Source organism: Lissotriton helveticus, chromosome 8 (assembly GCF_964261635.1).
Source record: "Lissotriton helveticus chromosome 8, aLisHel1.1, whole genome shotgun sequence".
Lineage (NCBI taxonomy): Eukaryota > Metazoa > Chordata > Amphibia > Caudata > Salamandridae > Lissotriton > Lissotriton helveticus.
This window is the reverse complement of record NC_136069.1, coordinates 418,416,624-418,440,368: the sequence shown is the minus strand read 5'-3', so window position 1 is coordinate 418,440,368 and position 23,745 is coordinate 418,416,624. Positions and strand designations below refer to the sequence as shown.

The 23,745-nt window shown below is 41.7% G+C and overlaps 1 protein-coding gene across 1 annotated transcript in view; it reads left to right on the top strand.

Annotated features, from left to right (window-relative positions):
• WDFY2 (WD repeat and FYVE domain containing 2) overlaps window positions 1–23,745 on the top strand; it is a 421,169-nt gene that overhangs the window by 283,835 nt on the left and 113,589 nt on the right. Inside the window, exon 7 of the mRNA XM_078657271.1 lies at window positions 14,919–15,045. Coding sequence (XP_078513397.1) covers window positions 14,919–15,045 — 127 coding nt within the window. The remainder of the gene's footprint in view (window positions 1–14,918; window positions 15,046–23,745) is intronic.

Sequence of the window (23,745 nt, the reverse complement as noted above, 5' to 3'; positions counted from 1 at the left end):
CTACAACTTTCCCACACAGAAAATTGAGGAAAATGTGAGTTTTTTAGCTAAATTTGAGGTTTGCAGGAGATTCTATGAAGGAAAATGCTGGAAGATCCACACAAGCCGCACCTCCCAGGACTCCCCTATGCGTCTAGTTTTCAGAAATGTTTATTTGGTAGGTTTCCCTAGATTGGCTGGGACCAAAAAAGCAGGCGACTCTCTCGCAAACCAGGTAGTTTTGCTATCCATAATTTTGAAGTCTCCACAGTACGTATTGTGGTGTTTCCGTTGCGGGCACTAGGCCTACCCACACAAGGGAGAGGTACAATTTTTATCAGGAGACTTGGGGGGCAGAGGGGGGGGGTTGGGGGAAGGGAATGCTGGGTGGGTGGAAGTTTGTGGCTCCCTGCAGATTCCAGAACTTTACATCGCAGAAAGGTGAGGAAAATGTGTTTTTGGGAAAAAGTTTGAGGTTTGCAGGGGATTCTGGGTAATAGAACCTGGTGAGAACCACACAAGTCACCCCATCCTAGGTTCCCCTGGGTGTTTCATTTTCAAAAATGTATGCGTTTGCTAGGTTTCCCTAGGTGCCGGCTTAGCGAAGGTCCAAAATCCACAGCTAGACACATTGCAAATAAAGGGTCAGTTTTCACTGGAAAAATGTGATGTGCCCAAGTTGTGTTTTGGGCCGTTTCCTGTTGCTGGCACTAGACCTTCTCACACAAATGAGGTACCATTTTTATTGGGAGACTTGGGAAATGCTCTGTGGGTGGAAATGTGTGGCTCCCCTCAGATTCCAGAACTTTCCATCATAGAAATGTGAGGAAAATGTGTTTTTTTGACAAAGTTTAAGGTTTGCAAGGGATTTTGGGTATCCGAACCATGTAAATCCCCACAAGTTACCCTGTCCTGGGTTACCCAGGATGTCTAGTTATGAAAAATGTACAGGTTTGCTAGGTTTCCCCAGGTGTCGGCTAAGCTAGGATCCAAAATCCGCAGCTAGACACATTGTGAAAAAGGGTCAGTTTCCACTGGGAAAATGTGATGTACCCTTGTTGCATTTTGGGCAGTTTACTGTCGCTGGCACTAGGCCTAACCACACAAGGAAGGTACCATTTTTATCGGGAGACTTAGGGGAATACTGGGTGGGTGGAAGTTTGTGGCTCCATGTAGATTCCAGAACTTTCGATCGCAGAAATTTGAGGAAAATTTGCTTTTTTGTGGACAAAGTTTGAGGTTTGCAAGAGAGTCAACCCCATCCTGGATTCCCCAGGATGTCTAGTTTAAAATTTTGTACAGGTTTGCTAGGTTTCCCCATGTGCCGGCTGAGCTAGGGTTCCAAATTCAAAGCAAGGCACATCTCGAAAAAAAGGTCAGTTTTCATTAGAAAAATTTGATATACGTTCATGTTGTGTTTAGGGCCGTTTCCTGTCACAGGCACTAGGCCTACCCACACCCAAGTGAAGTACCATTTTTATCAGGAGACTTAGGGGAACACAGAATTGTAGAACAAGTGGTATTACCTATTGACTTTCTAGACATTTCTGCCTTCCAAATATAAGTCCATGTGTAAAAAAGAAGTCACTTTGAAAAATGGCCTGTAATTCACATGCTAGTATGTGTATCCACAATTTTGGAAATATGCAAATAACTACTGCTGCTAAACTCTATATTTTGTTCCCAATTAGGAAATACATAGGTGTCCCTAGTATCTATGTTTCACTCTTTATATTTTACCAAATGCATTGCTATATACCCGGTGCACAATGAAAACTCATTGCAAGGCCCAGCTCAGTTATTGGCTATGGGTATCTCGGGTTCTTGGTGAACCTACAAGTTCTATATATCCCCACAACCAGAAGGGTCCACCGAACGCAGCGGTATATTCCTTTAAAAAATGTCCCATAGTTAGAAGCAGTTATAGGTGAAAAAGTTGGCACAAACAGCTGTTTTTTTCAACTCAATTTCAGTGTTTTTTTTACTTCAACTGTTAGTTTCTGTAGGATTTCCACAAATGGCCCCTTGCTAAATTTAGAATTTTGTGTACTTTTCCGAAATGTATAGTTTTCGGGAATCCATTATTGCTTTCACACCAATTTCAACCACTCACTGGAAGACTTTGAAAGCATATAAAATAGTAAAAATAAGCTATGTCTCAGTAAAATACCAAAACTGTGTAAAAAAATGTGGTTTTCTGACAAAAGTCTGCCTGTCCCCGAAAAGCTGTGAAGATAGTGATTTCAGCACCACAAAACCTTCTCTGATACCATTTGCAGTGAAAAAAACCAGATGCTTTCCCAATTTTTCAGAAAACACCCAAAATGTTTCTGTATTTTGCCGAATTTCTGGGTCCCCACTAGGGGAATCCACAAACCCTGGGCACCTTTAAAATCCTCAGGATGTGGGAAGAAAAGGATGCAAATTTGCAGTGGTTACCTTGTGTGGACAAAAAGTTGCTGGGGCCTAAGCGCGAACTACCCCAAATAGCCAAAAGCAGGCTTAGCGCGGGGGAAGGCTTAGCAGCGAAAGGGTTAAATAATGAAGGCCGTCACACTGACCAAATGTATGTTATACTTTATGAATGTGGTGGTGTCTTGGTACAAAGAAGTCAAAAGTGATGTGTTGTACAAATCACTATTAGTGTTTGTGACATCATTATTGTTCCAATGTGAGGGTGATAATATAGTGAGATAATCATTATACGAGAAAGTTGGTAAGCATACAGCCACTGTAAGGACTATTGTGTCAATTATCAACATGCTGGAATAATGCCAACTCAGCAAGTGGTATTTGGCAACTCTTTAAGAGTTAGCTCCAAGGTTGGTGGTGTGGTCCATCACTCCTCCCCTCTTTACAGCACACAGCGAATCCACAACATACCTCACCACTCACTTGTAATTTTCTGTTGTCCACAGCGGACAGAGCTGTGGTATTGTTTCGTTTTCTGCCTACATTGCCTTCTGGATTGCCTTTTCAGTATTGTTTCCATTGGACACAAATGTTCTTTTTTAATTTTACTCACCTCTATATTAAGTGATTTTCTTTACAAATCTGTAAGTATAAACACTAGGATTTAAGTGTGCAGGTTGATTTTCAGTAGCTCTTAATGTTAGCTCTAGTTATCAATCTCTTCTGTTCATTCACAACTTGGTGACATGTTGCTGTACAACTTGTGTGGGCTATAGAGACATTTTCATCCTGTCTTGCGACTGTTAATACCCTGCTAGCGTCTCCTGTGGAATTAAGATGGCTCTGCATCATTTGAAGTACCTTTGTCACTTCCAGTCTCCAGAGACATTGTACCCACCCTGTTCTGCTAGATTGGTGGGGGTTAGGAGTAGACCACCTAACCGCAGTCTTACCACCGCATAAATTCCATACGATGTGAAAGGTTGAAAGAACTCACACTATGAAGGTGGCTTTACCTTCAAGTGCAAGGTGCTTCATTGTTTTTTATTTGTTTTTATGGAATTTGGTTCTCACTGTATTTGTTACTTATTTTAATTTCCTTAGTTGATTGGGTTTATTTTGTATATCATTTTCCTTTCTACTTCTCTTTGGTTTGCTTGTTGTGGACAGCTTTGTTCCATTTTTTGTTGCTTTAGAAAATGCTCTGTCCATATATGGATGGTGCTAGTTCCGTGGAAATTTAAACCACTGCTGACATAACCACGCAACAGACATATGCGTTAGGAAAGCTAGTCTGTGGCCATCCGTATGCCCACTGGAGGTACTACTTCATTTGTCTTATCTGTGTTCACCGGCATTGTCTTCTTTCAATAGTTATGGGTGTGGGACTTTAATCATGTGCCAGTATATTTAAGCTCTCAAGCTCCCCCACTACCTTGACCCAGCCATTAGAGCTATAAATCTCCCAGTCCATTACTAAATGTGTACTGCTTCATTCTCAACCCAGGTTGCTTCAACAGAAAGAAATCCATATCAACATATTAATTTTAGATGTTAAGTTAGATATTTCAATTTAGAAATCACCTTTATTTCAGAACACTGGCTTCAAATTTTCAGACCCTGATCTTTATTTTGCTGTTTCAACAGCTTACAACAATCTGCGGTATTGATCATATTCACCAATTGGCAGTGGTGGCCCCTACTTAACAGGGGTAGCAGGCGAGAAGAGGGTGATGGGGTGAATGGAAAAAGAAAAAAAAACATTTACATGATGGGCGTGCGGCTGCCGCCTGTGTCCACTTCGGCTCCTGGGTCGACAGTAGAAACCAGGAAACAAACAGGTTCCCAGGCTCCCCTAGTCACTCATGATGCTGCCCTATAGCAGCGTTGTGATTGGTCTCAGCGCCATGGTTTGGTGCTCAGAGAGGGACTGGGAGGCTGTTTATGTTCTTCACCCAGGCTGTGCTTTACAGCTGGAGGAGAAAATGCACAGTGTGCATGACTGTTTGGCCGGTATAAGACGGCCTGCCAAACCGTCTAGTGCACTTTAGAGTGTGCTCACCACTCCTCTCCCTGGCCCCTGACCAGGCCAATCCTGCACGCCCTGCAGCTATGCAAGTACGTATAGCTAAAATGATAAGAACATGGTTATTATAATTTTAGTTTTCCTTTTTAAACTGCTCGCTGAGCGGTGAGGCGAAGCTCCTCCGCCTTAGAGGAGTCGCCGCTGCCAATTGGTGAATAACTATCATAAGCAAACATGATTATGTCATATTTCTTGTGTTCACGTGCAGTCACACTGGCACAAAGCACTATAACAAAAATTGCCTTTTCAGTACTTCAAGCATCCAATTTTTTGTTTTTAGGCAAATTAATTTTATGGGTAGAGGACCTCAACCTCTCTGAAGTTGAAAACTTCTTAGACAACTACTCTATACTAGGCCTTAATCAACTTGTCTACTCACCTACCAGCCTCAAACCTTGATCTTATCCTCTCAAACGTACATAATATTCTGATGATATGGATGATTCGTTGCCATGGTGGGAACACTCAGCCATATCTTTTTCGCTCACACTTGAGCTCATCAACCTGTTCTGCATGGAGCAGCAACCAATAATAAGCAGAGCCTTATTAAAATTCACTGAAACCAACCTAATGCTTCCATTCTTAAAACCAATGTTCACCGTACCTCTGATGTTGATGCCAGTGCCATAGTCTTTATACTTGGATCCTGACTGCTGTTGATTGTGTGGTCCCTAATGAAACTTGTGCATTTAATCATACCTACTCAAAGGCCACATGGTAGAGTGAACAAATTACAATTTAGAGCAAGCATTGAAAAAAGATTGTTTTTTCATGGTTTTTGCTAAACGTTATTGTTTGGGAAGCTGACAGTTCTCATCAATCTTAAAATAAAAAAGCATTTGCGAAAAGCATAGATTTTTTTAGTCTCAAGCAGTTGTTGGCATAGCCATCCGTGTCACTTGAGGGAACACCTTTGTGTGTGAATGTGCTCCTTGTGAAAGCACACAATGCCATCACTCACAGGGAACTTAAACAATGGCTGAAGTGAGCCCATTGCCCCTAAGTAAATATAAATAATTTTAGTAAAATCAACAAACTTTTTTTGCTCCTTTATGAACTTCTCCCTATTGCTTGCCAAAATACTGTTACCTGGGCAATAGTCTCCTTGAGACTGGACTGTGGACACTGTTTGCACTCACCCTTTCTAATGGGCAAAATTGAGTTGATCTCAAATGTGGCAACCAGGCTTGTCTTGCATGTAGAGGTCTTGTATTCTAATGACTTATACAAGGCCTGGCAGCCTTCATGTAGCTGCCTCTCACAAAGCCAGTAGCTTGTCTGAGAAAGTTGGAGAAATAGATGTACATATGCAACCAGGCCTAAAGCAATGCTCTGGATTAATGTACTGTCTGATGTAAGTTTGGTTGCCAGATGCCAAAAGAGTACAGTTCAAACGTCACTAACCTAGCACCAAGCCCTTCACAAAGCAGGGCCAGTTTTCCTTCATTTTACTTTCAATATTTCACTCCACTCTGTCACCACCTCTTGACCCCTGCTTCTGACATCAGTAATGCTAGGTTTGGGAACAAAGGTTGTACTCCCTCTTATCTAAATCTTGGAATAGACTTATCTTCTTTCTTCACAAACAGCCTAACTTCCCCTGTCTTCTACAAGCATCTGAAAACATGGTCTACAGTAATGTAGTATGATCTTTCATTTAGTTTCCTTAACTAATGATGGAAAACTCAAAAGGTGTCACTGTTGTGCTCATCGAAACCTTTTGACCATCTTAATTATGCCCCTATTTTACTTTTTTTTACTAATTCTTTTCATGATTTCCTAATGGACTTCTTGCCCTCTGGGGCTTACTCTGTGTGTTTTGTTTGCTCACCAGTAGAACAAAGTGCTCTAGTGGATAAAAGTTAAGGGAAAGGTGTACCCAAGCACAACTCTCCCACTCTCCTTCTAATCCAACATTACTACAGTCTACTGACCCCTTGTCAAGCTGTGAGATTAGCAACAGCTGAAGGCTGCTAATTATTGACACAAAACAGTTGTCACTTGAACGAACGAGAGAGGGATTCTATCTACCCTCTCAAAGAAAACCTATTCAACCCTCTGAACATTGGGTCCTACCTGTCCCTGTGAATGTGTGTGTATGTGTGAAGTTTGGTTGTGTTTTCATGTATCGGGCAAATCCACTGCAGCGTGAGGGGTGTCCTCTGTGTGGTGTCCTTCCTGGTTCCATTGTCCTGTGGCCTGGCAACCTGCTTTTAGCTACCCGTCACAAAGCCATAAGCTTTTTTGGGGGGAGTTGGAGAAATACATGTCCATATCCAACTAGGCCTAAAAGTAGGAATTACCGATTTTAATTTTGGCAGAAGGGGCAGCTGTGCTCCATCAACTTCTCAGTCACAGCTCAACCTCTATTTTGTATATCAGTTCTGTGACATCCCTAAACGCATATTGTCATATATTTTGCCTTGTATATCTTTTAAGGGCCCTCTGTATGTTGCATTTGTTCATTTGCTTGAGCTATATGTCATTATTCAGGGGAAACGGCCACTACAACGCGGCCGTTTCAACAAAATCCTTAACCACGCATGCATTACAACGCATGCGTGGTTACAACGAAAGCATTTACCACGCATACTTTTACTACGAGGTACGCAGTAAAGGCATGTGTGGTAAAGGGTACAATTAAAAAAAGGGGGGTGGGGGGGTTTCCTCCCCAAAAAAACACTAACCTTTACTCGAGATGTGCAGGCATTCGGCGTCGTAGAGGAAGGAAACTGCCGTTTTTTTTAATTACGTATGACGTCACCACGGAAAATTACGTGAAGGATATGCGTGAAAATAGCATTCCGTTGTAACGCATGCGTGGTAAAGGCATGCGTTACAACGGAGTTCGTTGTAAGAACATACAACCATTATTCAGTTGCAATAGCTGATACATTTGTTTCCATTATTGTACAGCAATGTGCATTGCATGCAAAACATTTAGTGTGCGTTTTTATACTGTGCTTCTAGTTCATATAGTTTTGTATTCCTTTGAATAGATGATGCTGTGGAGAAAGCAAATTAGCTTTAGAATTTCATATGTCTGACAGGAGTTCTAACGTTATTTCTCACCCTTTAAATCACGAACACAGGGTTTATTTTTCTCAAAATAAACACTCAGAATAACACATTATAAACTGTTCACATCCATGTCAGGGAGCGAGATCAGGCTTTGTTGACATTCCATCCAGTACAGCAGCTATCCAGGAACATCTGAGGCTGTTTGTCCAATAAATGTTCCATCAGAGGAGTAACTGAACCTTATTTATGCTGACAGCCCTGAACACTGGACAGCCATAAACGAAGTACAGATATAAATGTGTATTCATTCTGTTGAAATACGGACCGCCATTATGGCATCGTTTTCTGGGGGGAGGGGGATGAGGGGGGGAGGGGGTGGTGAGAGGGAAGAACTCCCGATGTGTAGTCAACTCCGGAATACTTGGTTCTGAGGGACCTTGTTGGTAAGATTTGTGATAATTGTTGGGGACTTAGTGAGTGCGTTCTGAAATTGGGGCATGTAATTGGACCATTCTGAGGATAACTAAGGAATATTTTAACTTCATTCTATATGTAAACCTACAGGATGTTGATCTGTATCTATATTGCTGTTCTCTGGTGTCACTGTGAACTAGGGCAAGACCGACAAATGTTAGATGACAGCTAGTTGTTTCAAGGTAGTTTGAATTATGCATCCTTACCTCCCTATTGGTCTTCTTCCCTTATTGTACTTAGACTTAACAAGTATTTGCAATGCAATAGGTCTCGCATTTACGAGAGTTTAAGCTATTGGCATTGTAAATGATAATGGTTATGTTTCAAAAACCAAAAGATATAGAAGGCATTGTCACTTACAATGCCAATAGCTGAAACTCCCTTGCTTTACGTGGAGCCCATCAGCTTCATGCTGTGCTGTTCCTCCGTCACCTAAAGATCAAATGAAAAAAGCTCTTTAGAAAGCTATAGTAATTAATAAAATAAGACCTTTATTAATCGGTGACTTTATAAAGAGAGAAAATTGGCAAGCTAATGGGTGCTATGACCAAAAAAGCCTAAAACATGTAAATATAATTATTTAAAGAAAAAAATGAAAATTACACTTTTGATTCAGAAATAGCACTATTTTCACTACTGGATTCACATTTTGCTTGCATAAAATAGCAATGTGAAAGATGCCCTTTTTAGGTCTCGGCTAGCGCAGGCTGCGCACATGCACAATCTCGCTGGTGAGATTTAATGACTCTGAGTAGCGAGGTTAAGCCCAGACCCTCTTCTCCATTGGCTGGCCTCCTAAACGGCGGCCAGCCATTGGAGAAGAGATCTCAGTGACGTTCTCTTTTCGATCTAAGCCCCGTCTTTTTCGGATTGGGGGGGGGGGGGGGGGGGGGGCGTGTTTTTTACTTTCTTTCTACCTAGTGACGTTCTCAGTCAAAAACACGCCACCCAGTCTGAAAAGGACAGGGCTTACAGACATGGCGAGCGCTTGTTATTACTTTGAACTGCTTGTTTTATTTACTTGACCTCAGAGAGAAAGTAAAGTAAAAGTGAAATAATATCGGCGATAATTTACACCACAGGACAGGCATGTACGTGCTAGCCCGAGCCTGTGCAAGCCAGGTCCCCATGTGTTGTGCTAGTTCTGTGCCTGTGTTCTCACGCCCCCGTACAAACAGCCACGCGCACGCGGTGTGCACATCTCCTGTCCCGCTTCAGAGGCAAGTCAGCATGCAGTTTCCCTTTCCATTCCCCCCCGTCGGCTCCACGTACACATCTTTGGGGCCGGGATTAGAAGCAGTGGTTCGGGAGGCGGGGATGGGCTGATTGCTGTAAGCAGTTGCACAGACTCTGTCTGCGAAATTACCAAAGGTGGAAATAGAAATAAAAGAATCCTGAAGCGGAAGGAGTCTACTGGGGACGGACTTACGTCGTCCTCATGTGGACCACGCGTTCCGGTCGTAACCGTGCACCGATTCCCCGTGCCGCCTGCGGTGAGTGTTGGCTCCAAGATAAGAGGCCGTTACTGTGAGGGAGGCTTTCCTGCTAGCATATATTCTGGAGATGTGGTTTGGTGATAGGCCTGTTGCGAGAGACCGTTTTCGTCTCTGCAGTTACAGGCAGGCATGGTTGATCCGCAGGCTGTGAGCTGACAATAGTATTTTGCTCCGCGCCGGTTAGGGTGACGATGGGCCCCTCCTCAAAATAGGCCACATGTTATTATCACAAGAGTCGCGCAATATGTTCTAGAGCCTAAACTGTACAGATCATGCGTGCATTAATCTAGAACTCTAAAATGGTAATTACCGGATGTTAAGGTACCCCCCTGCCCCCGGGTAAGGCTAACAACATGTATTAGTGAGATGGACGGTAACACATACATTAACGGAACGGCGGTATGGTGCTAAAGGCCGCAACGGAGTAGTAACCGCTATGTAATTGGAATACAATTTGAAAAACTAGGCTGGAGTAACTTGTACGAGGAACTTTTTTTTTTTTGTAATTTATTTTTTGTGCTGCAAATAAGGTCACAAGTTGCCAGCTCCGCATCTAGCGTGATTTCATGAGGCGTCTTCTGCAATTCCTAACTTTGACCGTACAGCACGTTGCTGCGCCTGTGTTAATGTTAAAGTCGTGATGAGCTCAAAATCCAAATCTGTATTGGTTGGTCTCACACTTCGCTTTTTACACAAGGGCTCCTTGGTATATTTTGTTTCGGGTAGTTCTAGTGCAACGGCACAGGAAACAAAAATCAAAACAGTGAGACCGTGTCAGTTATCCTTTGATATGTAACCCCTTCAGGTGATCTAATAGTGAGAACTCAATGGCTTCAGCTGACTGCAAAAGTCCACTATTTATCTTCCTGCCACAGATTCCATCTCCACAGGAGCAATCTATAATATCCTGTTTCAAAGGCAAATAGATACTTTTTAGCCATGTTGTTCAGCAGCATCTCTGTGCATCATGGCTAAAGGTAAAGTTAGGAAAAAACGTTTTTTTCTTTCTAGTTTTACTTTTAGCCGCGTTGCACATCTATCTTGCTGTCATTTGAAATTAAATTCTTTATTAAGTTAATTAAAACCATAACATCTACGCTGCTGTACAACGTGGCTAATAAACATGGGCAATGCCAATAGATCTCGCAAAGGCAAGACCAATTGGCTTTGCCAGTGTATTTATTTTAACACCTTGGTTTTGGAGTCACCCACGGCAGCATGCTTGTGATGGCATATTGAAGGGAATTGTCATAAAGTCGGACCACCCTGGAAAAAGGCTCTATCTGTAATACTGAAGGTATTTATTTTTTTGCATATGGGGTGGGCAGGATCAGTAGCCAGATTCTGACATTGGTACTTTCTAAGTAATTCTTGGCATAAGATGGCACCCGTGACAAAATATCCCCCCTGTCCCTCCGGAGGCATTCTTAATGTAGGGGGGGCACACGTGGTAAATTGGGGTGGGGCAATAACTCCTGTAGGCGTTTTGATTAGTAAAGTATGAGATTACATAAATATTTCACGAACCCACGTTCATGGCATGCGTTTTTGGCACATATATATGGAAAATTGTACTTTAGAGCCGCTCCTGGTCACAGAATTTGACATCGGGTGACCTAAGAATCCCATTTTCTGAAAAGTTATTTTTGGAAACAACTTATAAACTCATCTAAACTAGAATACAAATAGGTGAGATAAGGTTTAACAGTCATAATTACGTACTTGATATCATTTCCTCCTTTCCGTAACTGACAATCAAAATCATGAAGCGAAGTCTCTAGCTAGTTTAATATTATCTACAGTTGCTGTTTTGCTTAATGATCTCCATTGATGCCGTGGTTCCACTGGACGTGGTCAAATTTTTTTAAACGACCAGTTAAATGGGTTCAACCTCCTTACGCTGGCGTTATCCATATAAGAGGCCAGTGCACTCGGCTCGAATGCTTTATATGCCGAAACTAGTCACCTGGTCTACATGTTTCTTCATTGCTGCTCTTCGTAAGTCTAAGAGTGCAAACAGGATAGAGTAACCACATTAACGGGCTCATTAGGGTGGAGGATTTTCAGCATCCTCCGGGCCGGCGGAAGCAACCGCCGGCCCGGAGGATGCGGAAAATCCTCAGCGGACCCACCAAAGACCCACCGCCACATTAGGATGGCTGGTGGGTCCTGGTTTCAGTCTGCCACTTTTCCGCCGCGGTTGACTTACAACCGCGGCGGAAAAGCTGTAACATGGCTGGCGGTGTCTATCAGACACCGCCAGCCAAATTAGGATAGTGTATAAGAGATGCTTTTCCACAGCGGCTTTTCCGTTGTGGAAAAGCATACGGAATTTGACTTCGGGGGCCCGTTGCGGGCCCCCTGGGTGAAGGGGGTGTGGGGGGTGCACATGGGGGGTACCCATGGTACTCCACTGCATTTGTATGCAGAAATCGGCAGGCACCGCGCGGTGCCTGCCGCTTTCTGCATACAAATGCAATGTATGCATTTTTAACATTGCGGCGGGTGCAGCTTGAAGCTGCACCCGCCGCAATGTTAAAGATAGGGGATGTGACCGCCACCCTGGCGGTCACATCCTAATCTTCACGGAGGGAACGCCGCTGCCCATGCGGACGTTCCCTCCTACTCTGGGGTCGCGGACGGACTCCAGTCCGTCCGCGATCCTAATGAGCCCCTAAGTCTGGTAGCTGGTTACTTGTAACAGTGCTCAGAACGTATTTGTTTTTCTTCAACAGATTAGTGCACTGCACAGCAGCATCGCAGGTACTTAACTAGGTAATCACTATTGAACAATCCACACGCCAAAAATTTCACATCAGATCCCTATGTTTTTATCAGTATGCAAGCCCAGGTCGATTTCCAAGTTTGATGTAGCCCATGATAATTGTAATGCACTCGTAGGCCAGGACGTTGCAGGGATACTGGCTTTGTATCCCTATGTTTGGAGCCCCACCTTTAATACAATTCCCAATATTTAATTTACAAAACATAATCTGTTTGCTCAAACTCCTGGCAAATCAGTCGGGGTAATCTGTAAACCTTTAGCCCATTCATTCTAGCAGAGTTAAAGTGAGACGTTACCCTTGCCTGTAGTTAAATCGGAGTATATTCTTAGAATGTTTTAATCTAACTATAATACCAGGAATTTGCGAGGGAACTAAGTAATTCTACGCCATGGGTCAAGGTCAAAGTTTGCTACATTAAACAATCAGTTACTTATTTGGTGATGCGCCCCTATTACTTTACTAACAAGCATTTACAATGCAATGGTCCCGCCTTTGCAAAAGTTGGAGCTATTGGCATTGTAAATGACAACATTTTTATTTATGTGTTGATTTTGAAAACAGATAAATAAATGGCATTGTCATTTACAATGGCAATAGCTTAATCTCTCGCAAATGCGAGACCTATTGCATGTCGCGTATACACAAGTTTGAGCTATTGACATTGTAAATAATGCGTTTTATTTATGTTTCAAAAACCAAAACATAAATAAAACGTCTCTCACACTGCTGTCTCTCTCACTGCTGTCTCTCCCTAGAACACACATATGCTGTCTCTCACACTGCTGTCTCTCTCACACACACTGCTGTTTCTTACACACAATGCTATCTCTCACACTCACTGCTGTCTCTCACACTGCAGGTGTGGGTTGTGGGATGTGGGTTTCCATCTCATATCTGGATGGTGGGAGCTGCTGCGTTTCATGGCGCTGCATCACCAGATGCGAGACCTAAAAAGGGAGTTTGTCTGATCTCCCTGATTGCTTCGACAGCCAAAGTTCTGGGAGGGTGATATTCTATCTTTCTTTCAGTATGGCTTTAGCGAGTGTCTGGGTACAGTGGGTCAGTGCCTGAACCTTAAATTAATTATAGGCAAATACATAGTCGCTAGACACAACCCACTTCACCTGGCCTTTATTGATCTCTGTAGTGCCTTTTACCGTGTTAACTGGTCAAACATTTGGGCCATGCTAATTGAGAAGGGAATACGACCAAACGTATGACAGATTCTGTCCTCTTTTCATTGTTACATAATAGCTAGAGTGAGATTTGGCCCCAATGGTGAGTGTACAGAACCTCTTGCTTTAGACATAGGAATCCACCAGGGATGTTCCCTAGCACCTATTTTATTTATACTATTCATAAACAATTTAAGGAACCATCTCACCGACTGCGGTCAGGATGTACCGCAGATAGTTTCCCTGCTAGTACTGGTGTTACTCTGTTCCGATGATGCTGTACTTTTAGCTCGAATTCCAAAGAGTGTTGCGCATCTGATACAGAGCTTTGCAATTTTTATGAGAAGTCTAGACATGGATCTCAATTATTCTAAATCCCACATCATGGCCTATGGGATCAAGAGACACAGGCTAAGCTTGATATGTGTATGGCACAGAGGTCTGGGGATACAGTAATGTTACCTCCATCCAGACTGAAGAAAATCGTTTTTGCCACTGACCTTTATCTCAACCACCCAGTTGTCCCAATTTTGTATGCCACTTGGAACTGTGTCTCAACTATGTGGCGGATTGCATCAAATTGGCACCCTTGATGTTATGGTGCAATTCTCAGGCATCATTTAACCAGCTGGTGGTTATGGACTGTTTAAATTGCAATCCATGGCGGAGTATTTCCTGTTTTTTTGTTAGGGTAAAAAGTGTTTTACGCACCTTTATTTACTAACCACGATAACATACCTAAACATGAAAAAACTTGGCTGAGGTGCTTATTTATGGGTGATAGGTGCTCCAAAAGATATTCCAAGGAATTAGCAAAGCTTACAGAGAGTATATTCGTCTAGAGACCACTCTTGGTATTGAGGCTTATTTACTGTATATCCCGAACGAATGGGAAAGATCACTACTGCTGAGAGTCAGAACTGGTTTCATATGCACTATGCTGAGTTTACCATTGCGGTAGCACGGGAGGGACCTTTATTTTGTTTGCCCAATGCGATGAATTTTCCCTACGATCCCTGCCACAGTTTACTTTCTTCTGTACGTTTTTTGTTTTCTATTCCAAGATGCATCATTTACTAATTTTGAAAGCATATTATTTCAGATTATGTAGACCTGCTCTTATTTTGTTTTTTACAGACTCTGAAGGACCGAGAAATTAGCTTTGCTGTTTCCTTTTTTTTAAAAAATGTACGTTGTAGTAGCTCTTTGCCTTTTTAGAAATATAATTACTTTTTTTATGGTTATGTTTTTTTAATCGAATAAAGTATTTTTGACTGACAAAATAAATGTGTGTGTAAGTGTGTATATATATATATATATATATATATGTGTATGTAAATATATATAGATGTATGACTGTAACTATAAGATCGATAGATAAAGAATTGTTTCTAATACATCAAAAGATTTACAAATAGCTAACTGATGCACACTGCATTCAGAGCCTTTAATGGATTCCCAAACCTGTGTTGTTCTCGCTTTCTTTTAGGTAGTGTGACAGCTCTGTGTTGGGACCCAGTGCAGCGAGTTCTATTCTCTGGAAGTTCGGATCATTCCATTATCATGTGGGACATAGGAGGCAGAAAAGGGACCGCCCTTGAGCTGCAGGGGCACAAGTAAGTCAGGATGGATTCTTCTGATTTCAAAAGAACAATAGACTTTAAACTTAGAAATGATACTCTAGTGCATGAATATTGCATTACAGAACGCCATGAATATGAAAATATATATGGAGAAATTCTGAAAAAGTGGTTAATAAATCTGGTCTCAGCCTTGATTATACCAATTACTAATGCAAGACATTATTTTACTAAATCGATTTGACTGCATCTGGAAATTGTAGACCATGTGCATATGTACGCATAATTCTGACGGATGGGACTATCGGGGATAGTGGAAAATATTATTGTGCACAAGGCTTGGACTGTATCCAGTCAAACTAAGGTCTAACAAAACACAAGCAGCGGTGTCTAGCAACCATGGGTGCAGTAGAGAAATCCTATAATTACCTACTTGAATAATTGTTTTCACAAAGCTACCAACGTTCTCAGGGGGCTGCCATTAATCAAAATGGCCGATGTCTGGTAAAGAACTAGCACTCTAGTCACGCAGCAGTAGGCACACAATGTGTTTCTATAACTTGCTGTAAATCTGTCTAAAGGCAGTGGACCCAAACGCAGATGGAGTGCATAATTCAATAGATATATTTTCTTAAAATATATTAACAGATGGGTGTGAAACATTTGGTGTTTGGAAATGTGCAACCGTTCTAAAAAAAAGTTTTATAGACCTGTATACACAGTTACGACTCAGTAAATACTATGTATGTAGTAAAGTTATGCATTTATATATTATTATAGAGCGCCATTACCAACTCATGAAAAGATTAATGTCAGCACGCCAACTGTTTATATGAATGAATTTTGAGTTACTAAGCTAAATTACCTAAAGTAAAGATGCAGTGTGTGTGTACATGTAACAATGCATGCTGCATGACACAGAGTAAGTGTGACAGTCATTTGCACAACATGTTTGACTGTACATAGTTTTACATCTCCTTTGCGTATTTTATCTCTAATGCGTGATCTATTGCTTTCAATCCACTTGAACACTTACATACATATCTACATTGGATGTACATCGGATCGTATCCTTACTTAAAGGATAACCTAAATGTTTGAGTAGATCAAAGATAAATATTTGCTGCAGCTTTGGATCCACCGTGATGAAGACATACATCAAAAATGATTGCAAGTATGTTCTGTCCTTCTGACAAGCAGCCAGCAACTGCTTCCATACGCACACTTAGTACAGTCATGTAAAAATAAATGAACAATTTAATGAATGAGCCAAGTTTTTACATCCTGTCTTTGCTTTTTCCCACTAACCACCATCTTGTCTCAAGGTATAAGGGGTAGAACTTGCTCGACGAAAATGGGGCTAGTAGGTGGCATTATTGGTGGTCCCACATCAACCCTTGTCAAAAAATACAGCTGAGCCCCTCAACAATCTAGTGGGTTGTAGCTTGCACTTAGTTCTTTTTGATCAGTGCCAGGAGGAGCCTGAGGATGAAGCATGCCACCCAATGGATGGGTGAAGGCCTGTTGATCCTTAAGTGATGGGATTCACTCTTATCCCTGTCCTTTTGACCTTGAAGGCTGTCGGTTCTAGCGTGGTTGATTGTTTGATTTCAGAGGCTGTACTGACTGGCTGAACCTTAAACCCTCCAGGCCTCTTTCTGATTGACGAACACCGTAATGAATGGCCAGTATCCACTACCAGCACTGAAAGGCCGAGAGCTATTTTAGCAGGAGGAAGGGATCCAGGGTCTATGCATTTGAGGTATCGTCTTGTAATCTCCTGTTGATTTCTCATCTGTCTATATAGAAGAACCCAAGTGTGAAAGTGCAGGAAAAATAGAGAAGTGTGAATTGTCTACCTCTTTCTTATTTGAAATTTATTTTGTTTTTGTCTTCGATTCCGGCAGGTTTGGCTATACTAAATTTGGCATCTGTTTCTCACCTACGCCATGCAGTTTAAACCTTTTGATGACTGGATACCCAGCAATGTCTCATGACCCTAAATTCCTGAGTATCTTTATCTGGGGGCACTCCATTCTCAACAGAAATCCAACGAGGCGACTCAGTTCTGGTACAAATGGTTCAAAGTTGCGTTCTGGGATCAGCCGGCCCACCACCCACTGTATATACCATTTAAGTTTGGCAGCTAAATAGTAGGTTTCAAATTCCGGTGCAGCCAGTCCTCCATCATGCGAATGGCATTGCAGCTTGGAGAGTGCCACCCTTCTTCGTCCTGACCCCCTTAGAAATTATATTACAGGGAGTCCAGCTCCCTAAATGTGGCTCTAGGGATCCATACAGGGAGCACCGAGAATAAGTTTAGCAGACGCAGGAGGGAGATCATCTTAAGTAAAGCCATCATTCCTGCCACTGATAGTGGAAGTGCCTTCCAAAATTCAGTATTTGAGCGCAAAGATCTGATTGCCAGTTTCACATTCCCTTCTAACAGGTCCTGCCTGTCATGAAAGATTTTTACCCTAAGACAGGAAAGGCAGCGAGGCTCCCACTGCAGTTGTCCCAAGTCCTGCGGTGGGTTACAGCTTTTCTGCTTATAATGCTATGTGGTAATGATGGTTGTCAATTGGAGGCCCCAGTACCTAGTTCCCTCCCTTGTGAGGCTGGCCAGTGGTTCCATCACTATAACGACCTGCAGGGGCAACTGGGGTCACCTCTGTCATGTGCCTCTGCCCACGCGATAGTCTCTCAGATGGTCTCTCCTGTGTGTACTCTAGCCATGTGGTCAGTATACAATAGCTGGGTCCATACTAGAAATCCCTGTCATAATCACATGTGGTTCATGACCCCCATACAGAAAGATTAACTCTACCCTATCAAAGACCTTCTTTATGTTGAAAGGTAAACAGAAAAAGGGACCTGGAAACCAGGGTGCTCCATCGGATGAAATGGTTTACCACACCCAAAATAACAGGACTCAGGTCCAGCAACAGCGGCCCCCCAAGGGCCCCACTCTCCAGGATATCTTTCAAGCAATTCGAGCATCATGGAAGGAGTTAGAGGCCAAAATAAATACCCTAGTAACTGATATGGGGATCTTACGAGACGACTGTCGCTGCCTGACAGGCCGGATCACCACGACAGAGAAAATCCTAGCAGAGGTGCCTCCCACAGTATCTGACCTGGCAGAGAGATTATTCACAAGACAGCACAGTACCCGTCAGCACTACGGCACTAGGTTTAAGTCACCAACCACCACCATTGTAGGCCGGCCACACCTTGGTCCCTGTGTGCCCTCAAATTCACTAAATTAATGGAGTTGTGAACAGTCCCTCTGGCACCAGTAATGCCGGGAGGTCGGTCAGCGATCTTGTTTATGGCTTCCTGGGCTGATTTCTTATAACAGTATGATATCGGATGGAGGTTCTGCCGCGGGAGTATAGCTTTGTACTTCCTACCCCATTAACGTCAGGCCACGCCCCCTCCTCTAGGATATTTGATGTTTACTGACTTTGTTAGTCAAACAAGTTTACATTTCCTCTCAAGTGTCAAGAATGTCTTTGTCCATGAATTTATAATATATATTAAACCGAAAAGTTATTTACGCTGGTCAGCATTTTCTGCCACTGGCACACCTCTTTGCAGAGAGTTGTGCTAGATTATATTAACTATAACTCGCACATTCCCCATGCACTGCTTACACCCTTTCATATTACACCACTTATAGCATGTTCAATAATTGCATTCATAACAACACTCATGACATCTCAAATTTCATCATTTATGAGAAGACTGAATGGTTGAGGGGCAAGTTATAGGATGGTCCAGTTGAAGGCAAAATCGTCGAAACGCATTGGCCATTATTCTCGCACACACCACTTCCTGGTGGTTGAAAAACTAAACTGCTAACCTGTGGCTTAAATGGTCTAATATATATTATCTCTGATTATATTCATAGAACTGCATGGATGCAGAGAACACATACTTTTCAGCAGAAAACACAAAAGTTAAAATGTAGCCTGTCAGGCTTACATTTACAGATGTAGAAAAAGAACCTGGGACACTCCCGTTCCCAGAATGCTTGGTGCTGGCAGTTGCTTCTCTGACTCCGTTTTTTTCTGGCTTGTGAGGGAAATATCTGAGGACACCTCTGAGAGGTTTTAGCTCTAATATATGATTTTTCTCCTGTTAGGAAAAAAAATGCTTCATTTGATGTTTTTAAACTCCTACTGTTGAGTCAATCATTTTTTTCTTAAATTTTGACATAATCTTTCATTGAAACTTACATACTTTATCTCAAAGTGCAGGTCATGTGGAAGAAAATTGACTGTAACTGACACCCAGAAAGTGTGTGTGGTCTGTCTGCCTGCCTCTCTTTGTGTTTGAATGTGGCATCTGCAAAAAGATGTGTAAAAGCACCTTGAAAAACAGAAAAGGCATCAGATAAGCAATGACAGAAGATATGAGGTCTAACGAAGAGAGAAAGAACAAAAATAGACTGGAGAGACCAGTCTCACAACTCACCTTGGCCTCTTTACTGCATGCTGGTAAAGACCACCATCAAGGTAGTTTCAAGGAGAGAAGAAGTGACAGAGACAAACGACCACTCTTGACACCACCGAAGACAGACATCGAGATTACCGCCGACACTGTGGAGGCCATCAGCGCTGACCTGCTTGCCATCTAAAGAGGCTTCCACACATGGATGACATAAAGAGGGGTCAAGATAAACATTGAAAAACTGTCAACACATGTATATATGCTGTTGATGTCAAAGACACATTACATGCCAGTGGCCTCATAGGTGTCGAAGAGACTCCCCATGCCGCCAACAACATCGCCATTAATGTCAAAGAGACACTGTTTACCATCCACTGAATCCTTGTTGACGTTAAAGAGACAAATAATATCACAAGTCTTTAAAGCTGCTTTGTCTGTATCACCTTCTGCTGTCCATTCCATCTATTCAACAGCTTCTTAGGTCCTCATATCTTCTCTTGTAGAATAATGCTCCTCTCCTAGAAAGTAGTAGACTTCTGATCCTCCTGGCCATATTTTTAGACTGCATCATCTCTGGACTCTGCACCCTTACCATATTCACCTATTACTTCTATAATCCTTTTGAGGGTTTCGTGCACACTCTTTTATCGCCTTTGGACATCTTGCTATCAAGTATACCTTAAAAGCCCATCTCCATTACAAATGTGGAAACCATCTTCCCTACACAGATCTCAAAGGAGTAGACACCCTTCACCTAGGAGCTCTCCTTTACCTAGAGGTACCAGATCTTAAACTTTGTTTCGATCTCTTTGCTCTTATTCAGACTTGTCTTCGTATACCCTTACATTCTCCTTCAAAAGTGTCCCTATTTCATAAAAATAATTACCTTTCATGAGGTAGTGGCAAGAGGGGTAACAAAATGTAACATTCCTTTAGAGGCACCCCAGCCATTGATGTCTGTAATTCCGGAGATTTTTCATCTTAGAGTGACTCCTAAACCGCTGTTGCCTTTAGTCCTAGGACTCTTAGAAATAGCGGAAGGAAAAAGTATGACTCCAGTGACAATTAATATCGAGGACAGTGGTCCTTGTCAGAAGTAGATAGAACAGGAGACATGAATATAGAACAGAATCAATCCTATATAGTTACTATCCAGCCAGATAGTAGGATGTATTCAAACTTATTTTCAGGTATCAAAAACAAAACAATATACAGTGGAATGTAATCCTGTATGAAGGTTTCTTAGCCTCCAATTAGGTGAGTAGCGCTGCTGTGAACTCTACAGAACTCTCCACAACAGAATACTGTCACAGCATCTCTCTGAGAAAACTTTGTGGCTGAGACTGACGTCTTTGCAACCTAAGGCACAACTTGAAATAGCCAATCTCCCTTTGTCAGGTACAGCTCTCTTTGGGCAGCATACAGAACAAGAGGTGCTCTGTACGAAGAACAAAGCAGAGACTCTGAAAGTGGATGATCTTGACGAGCAGAAGAAATTCTTCAAACAATACAGGCCCAAAGAATGATATTTTCCCAGTAGAGAGTCCAAAATCCAAGATGGCACTATCAAACAAAGGAAAAACTGGGCCCAAAGCAGCAATATTAGTGGATTTAAAAAAAAAAAAGAAAATCACCTACTCCGAAGAATTCACATTCCCGGGGAAGGAATTCTTCAAATAACCTACACATGGTGGGGGGAGCTGTAAAGTTTCACTTGGAAGAGTGGAAATCTGTAACAGACAGATGGCTATTGAACCTTATAAGAAAAGGCTACTTTATCTGTTTCGAGGCAGTTCCACTGCCTAAACCATCATTGCCAATGTCAAATTACCAGCTCTCTGTTTTAGGACAAGAATAACAACTCTTGTTGGCTAAAAGAACAATTCCAGCACAACAAGAAAATAAAGGAGTATGATCCAGTGCCCAAAAAGGGTCAGTCAATCCAGTAGCATTCAGTGTTAGACCTGCGATTCGCCAACAAACCTATTCTCATAGAGAAGTTCAGAATATTTGCCCTTCACCAGATGTTTCATATATCTGCAGGACACTTCCTTTCACATTCAAGTTGCAGATAAATACAGAAAATACTTGAGATGTCTCATAGAAGAGACTCACCACCAGTACACCATACTTCATTCGACTAAAATGTGGACCAGGAGCATTCCCAAAGTACTTGGCAGCTGTTGTAGCTGATTTGAGAAAGAGCAGAATCTTTGTTTACCCATACTTAGACACCTGATTCAAAATGCAGACTCAACAAAAGTTAGCCTGGGTTTTTCAAACTACTCAAAAGACTATGTCTAAATAGCAACCTTGAAAAGTCAATCCCGACACTATTCCAAAGTCTTACATACTTGGGAGCAAAGATAGACACATATGGTCAAATTGTATCCTTCTGATGAGAGAGTCTCATCTATCCAAAAGAAAGGCTTGCATTTCAAGAACAGTGCCAGTCCCACGGCTCGTTTTGTTACTTCCCCTCTGGGATCCATGGCATCTTGTATTTACATAGTCCCAAATACAAGACTGTTTGAGACCTCACCAACTGTGTCTTAAGGATCAATGACCTCAGAAAGAAAAAAAAAGAAAGAAATAAGGTTAGAAAGAAATAAGGAAAGGAAGACAGAAGGAAAACAAAAACCAGGGAAAAAAGAAGGAAAGAAGGCAAGCTAAAAAACGGAAAGAGAAAGGAAGAAAGAAAATAGAATGAGGGTGAAAAGAAAGAAGGGAAGAAAGAAAGAGGGAGAAAGAAGGAAGGACAGAAAAAAGAAGGCAGGAGTGAAAAGTAAAGAGAAAGAAAGAGAAAGAGGGTATGAGAAAGAAAGAAGAAAGGACAAAGTACAAAAGAAAGAAGGAAAGAAAAAGAAAAACGTAAAAATAGGATAACTGAATACAGAACAGTTTCAAATGAACACAATTTGGTATGCTGTGAAATAGCAGCAGTCAGAAAAGTAAAACACTCCAAAAGGAATTCAGAACAGCAGGGACAGCAGATGGGATCTGATAAAGATGGAATGTGCATTAGAAGCTTCTGCTACCACATTAGGCTCTGAACACCGATGCAACACTAAAGTAATTTGAAAGGGAACTCTTTGTAACTAACATTTGTGGATGTGTTCCTTCTGAGAGAGCAAAACGCAGTCCCTCAATGTGAAGTAACCAGTGCATTAAGAAGGCTGACCCACTGCCCCATGCAGTATCAGACCAGTGGTTCAGGAGAGGCGACTGAAAGCCTCTACATGCAAGTATATTATTCTTTGTTTTAGTAAAATCAAATGGTTTGGGCCAAAACAGACTAATCAAAAGTCAATCCGTCTGTAATTGGCTCCAAGCCTCTTGCCTTTGAGAAAGAAAGAAAGAAAAAAGAAAGGAAGAAAAAAGGAAAGAATGTAAGGAAAAAGCAAGAAAGAATTAGGGAACAAATAAAAAGGATAGAAAGAGAGAGAAAGGAAAGATAGAAAGATAGAAAGAAAGAGAAGGAAAGCGAAACAGAAAAAAGGAAAGAGAAAGAAGGAAAGAAAAAAGAATGAGGGTAACGAGAGAAGGGAAGAAAGAGAGAAGGAGAAGGACAAAAGAAGGCAGGAATGAAACAAGGAAAGAAAAAGAAAGAAGAAAAGAGAAAGAAAGAAGGAAGGAAAATATTACAAAAGAAAGCAAAACATAACAAGTGGATAATTGAATACTAAACATTTTCAAATGAACACAATCTGGTATTTTGTGAAATAGCAGCAGTCAGAAAAACAAAACACTTAAAAAGAAATTTAGAACAGCAATGACAGCAGATGGGATATGATAAAGATGAAAAGTGCATCAGGAGATCCTGCAATCACATCAGGCTATAAACACAAATGCAGCACTAAAGTAATTTGAATGGGAACAGAAGGGAACTAGCTTGTATATGGAGTTGCTCCTTGTGAGAGATGCAGTCACTCAAAGTGAAGTTAACCAATGGCTTGAGTATGATGACCTTCTGCATAATGATATTTGCAGTGGTGGGCGGAAATAAAATGTGAATTGCACAACATCAGATACTTGATCAAAGAGAGGTGGCTGAAAGCCTCTTCATGTAAATATATTATACTTATTTTAGTAAAAATCAAAAGGCCTTGGTTAACGCCCGACCTAATAAAATTGGGGGGAGGAAGTTAAAAGAAAATAAGTTGGCAAACAATTAAATTAAATGTAAGATGTACAGTAATCAATATTAAGTTCAAGGGAAATACATAGTTAAAACAGTATTACTAGTGATGCCGACACAGTATAAGTGGTTGAGACCTAACA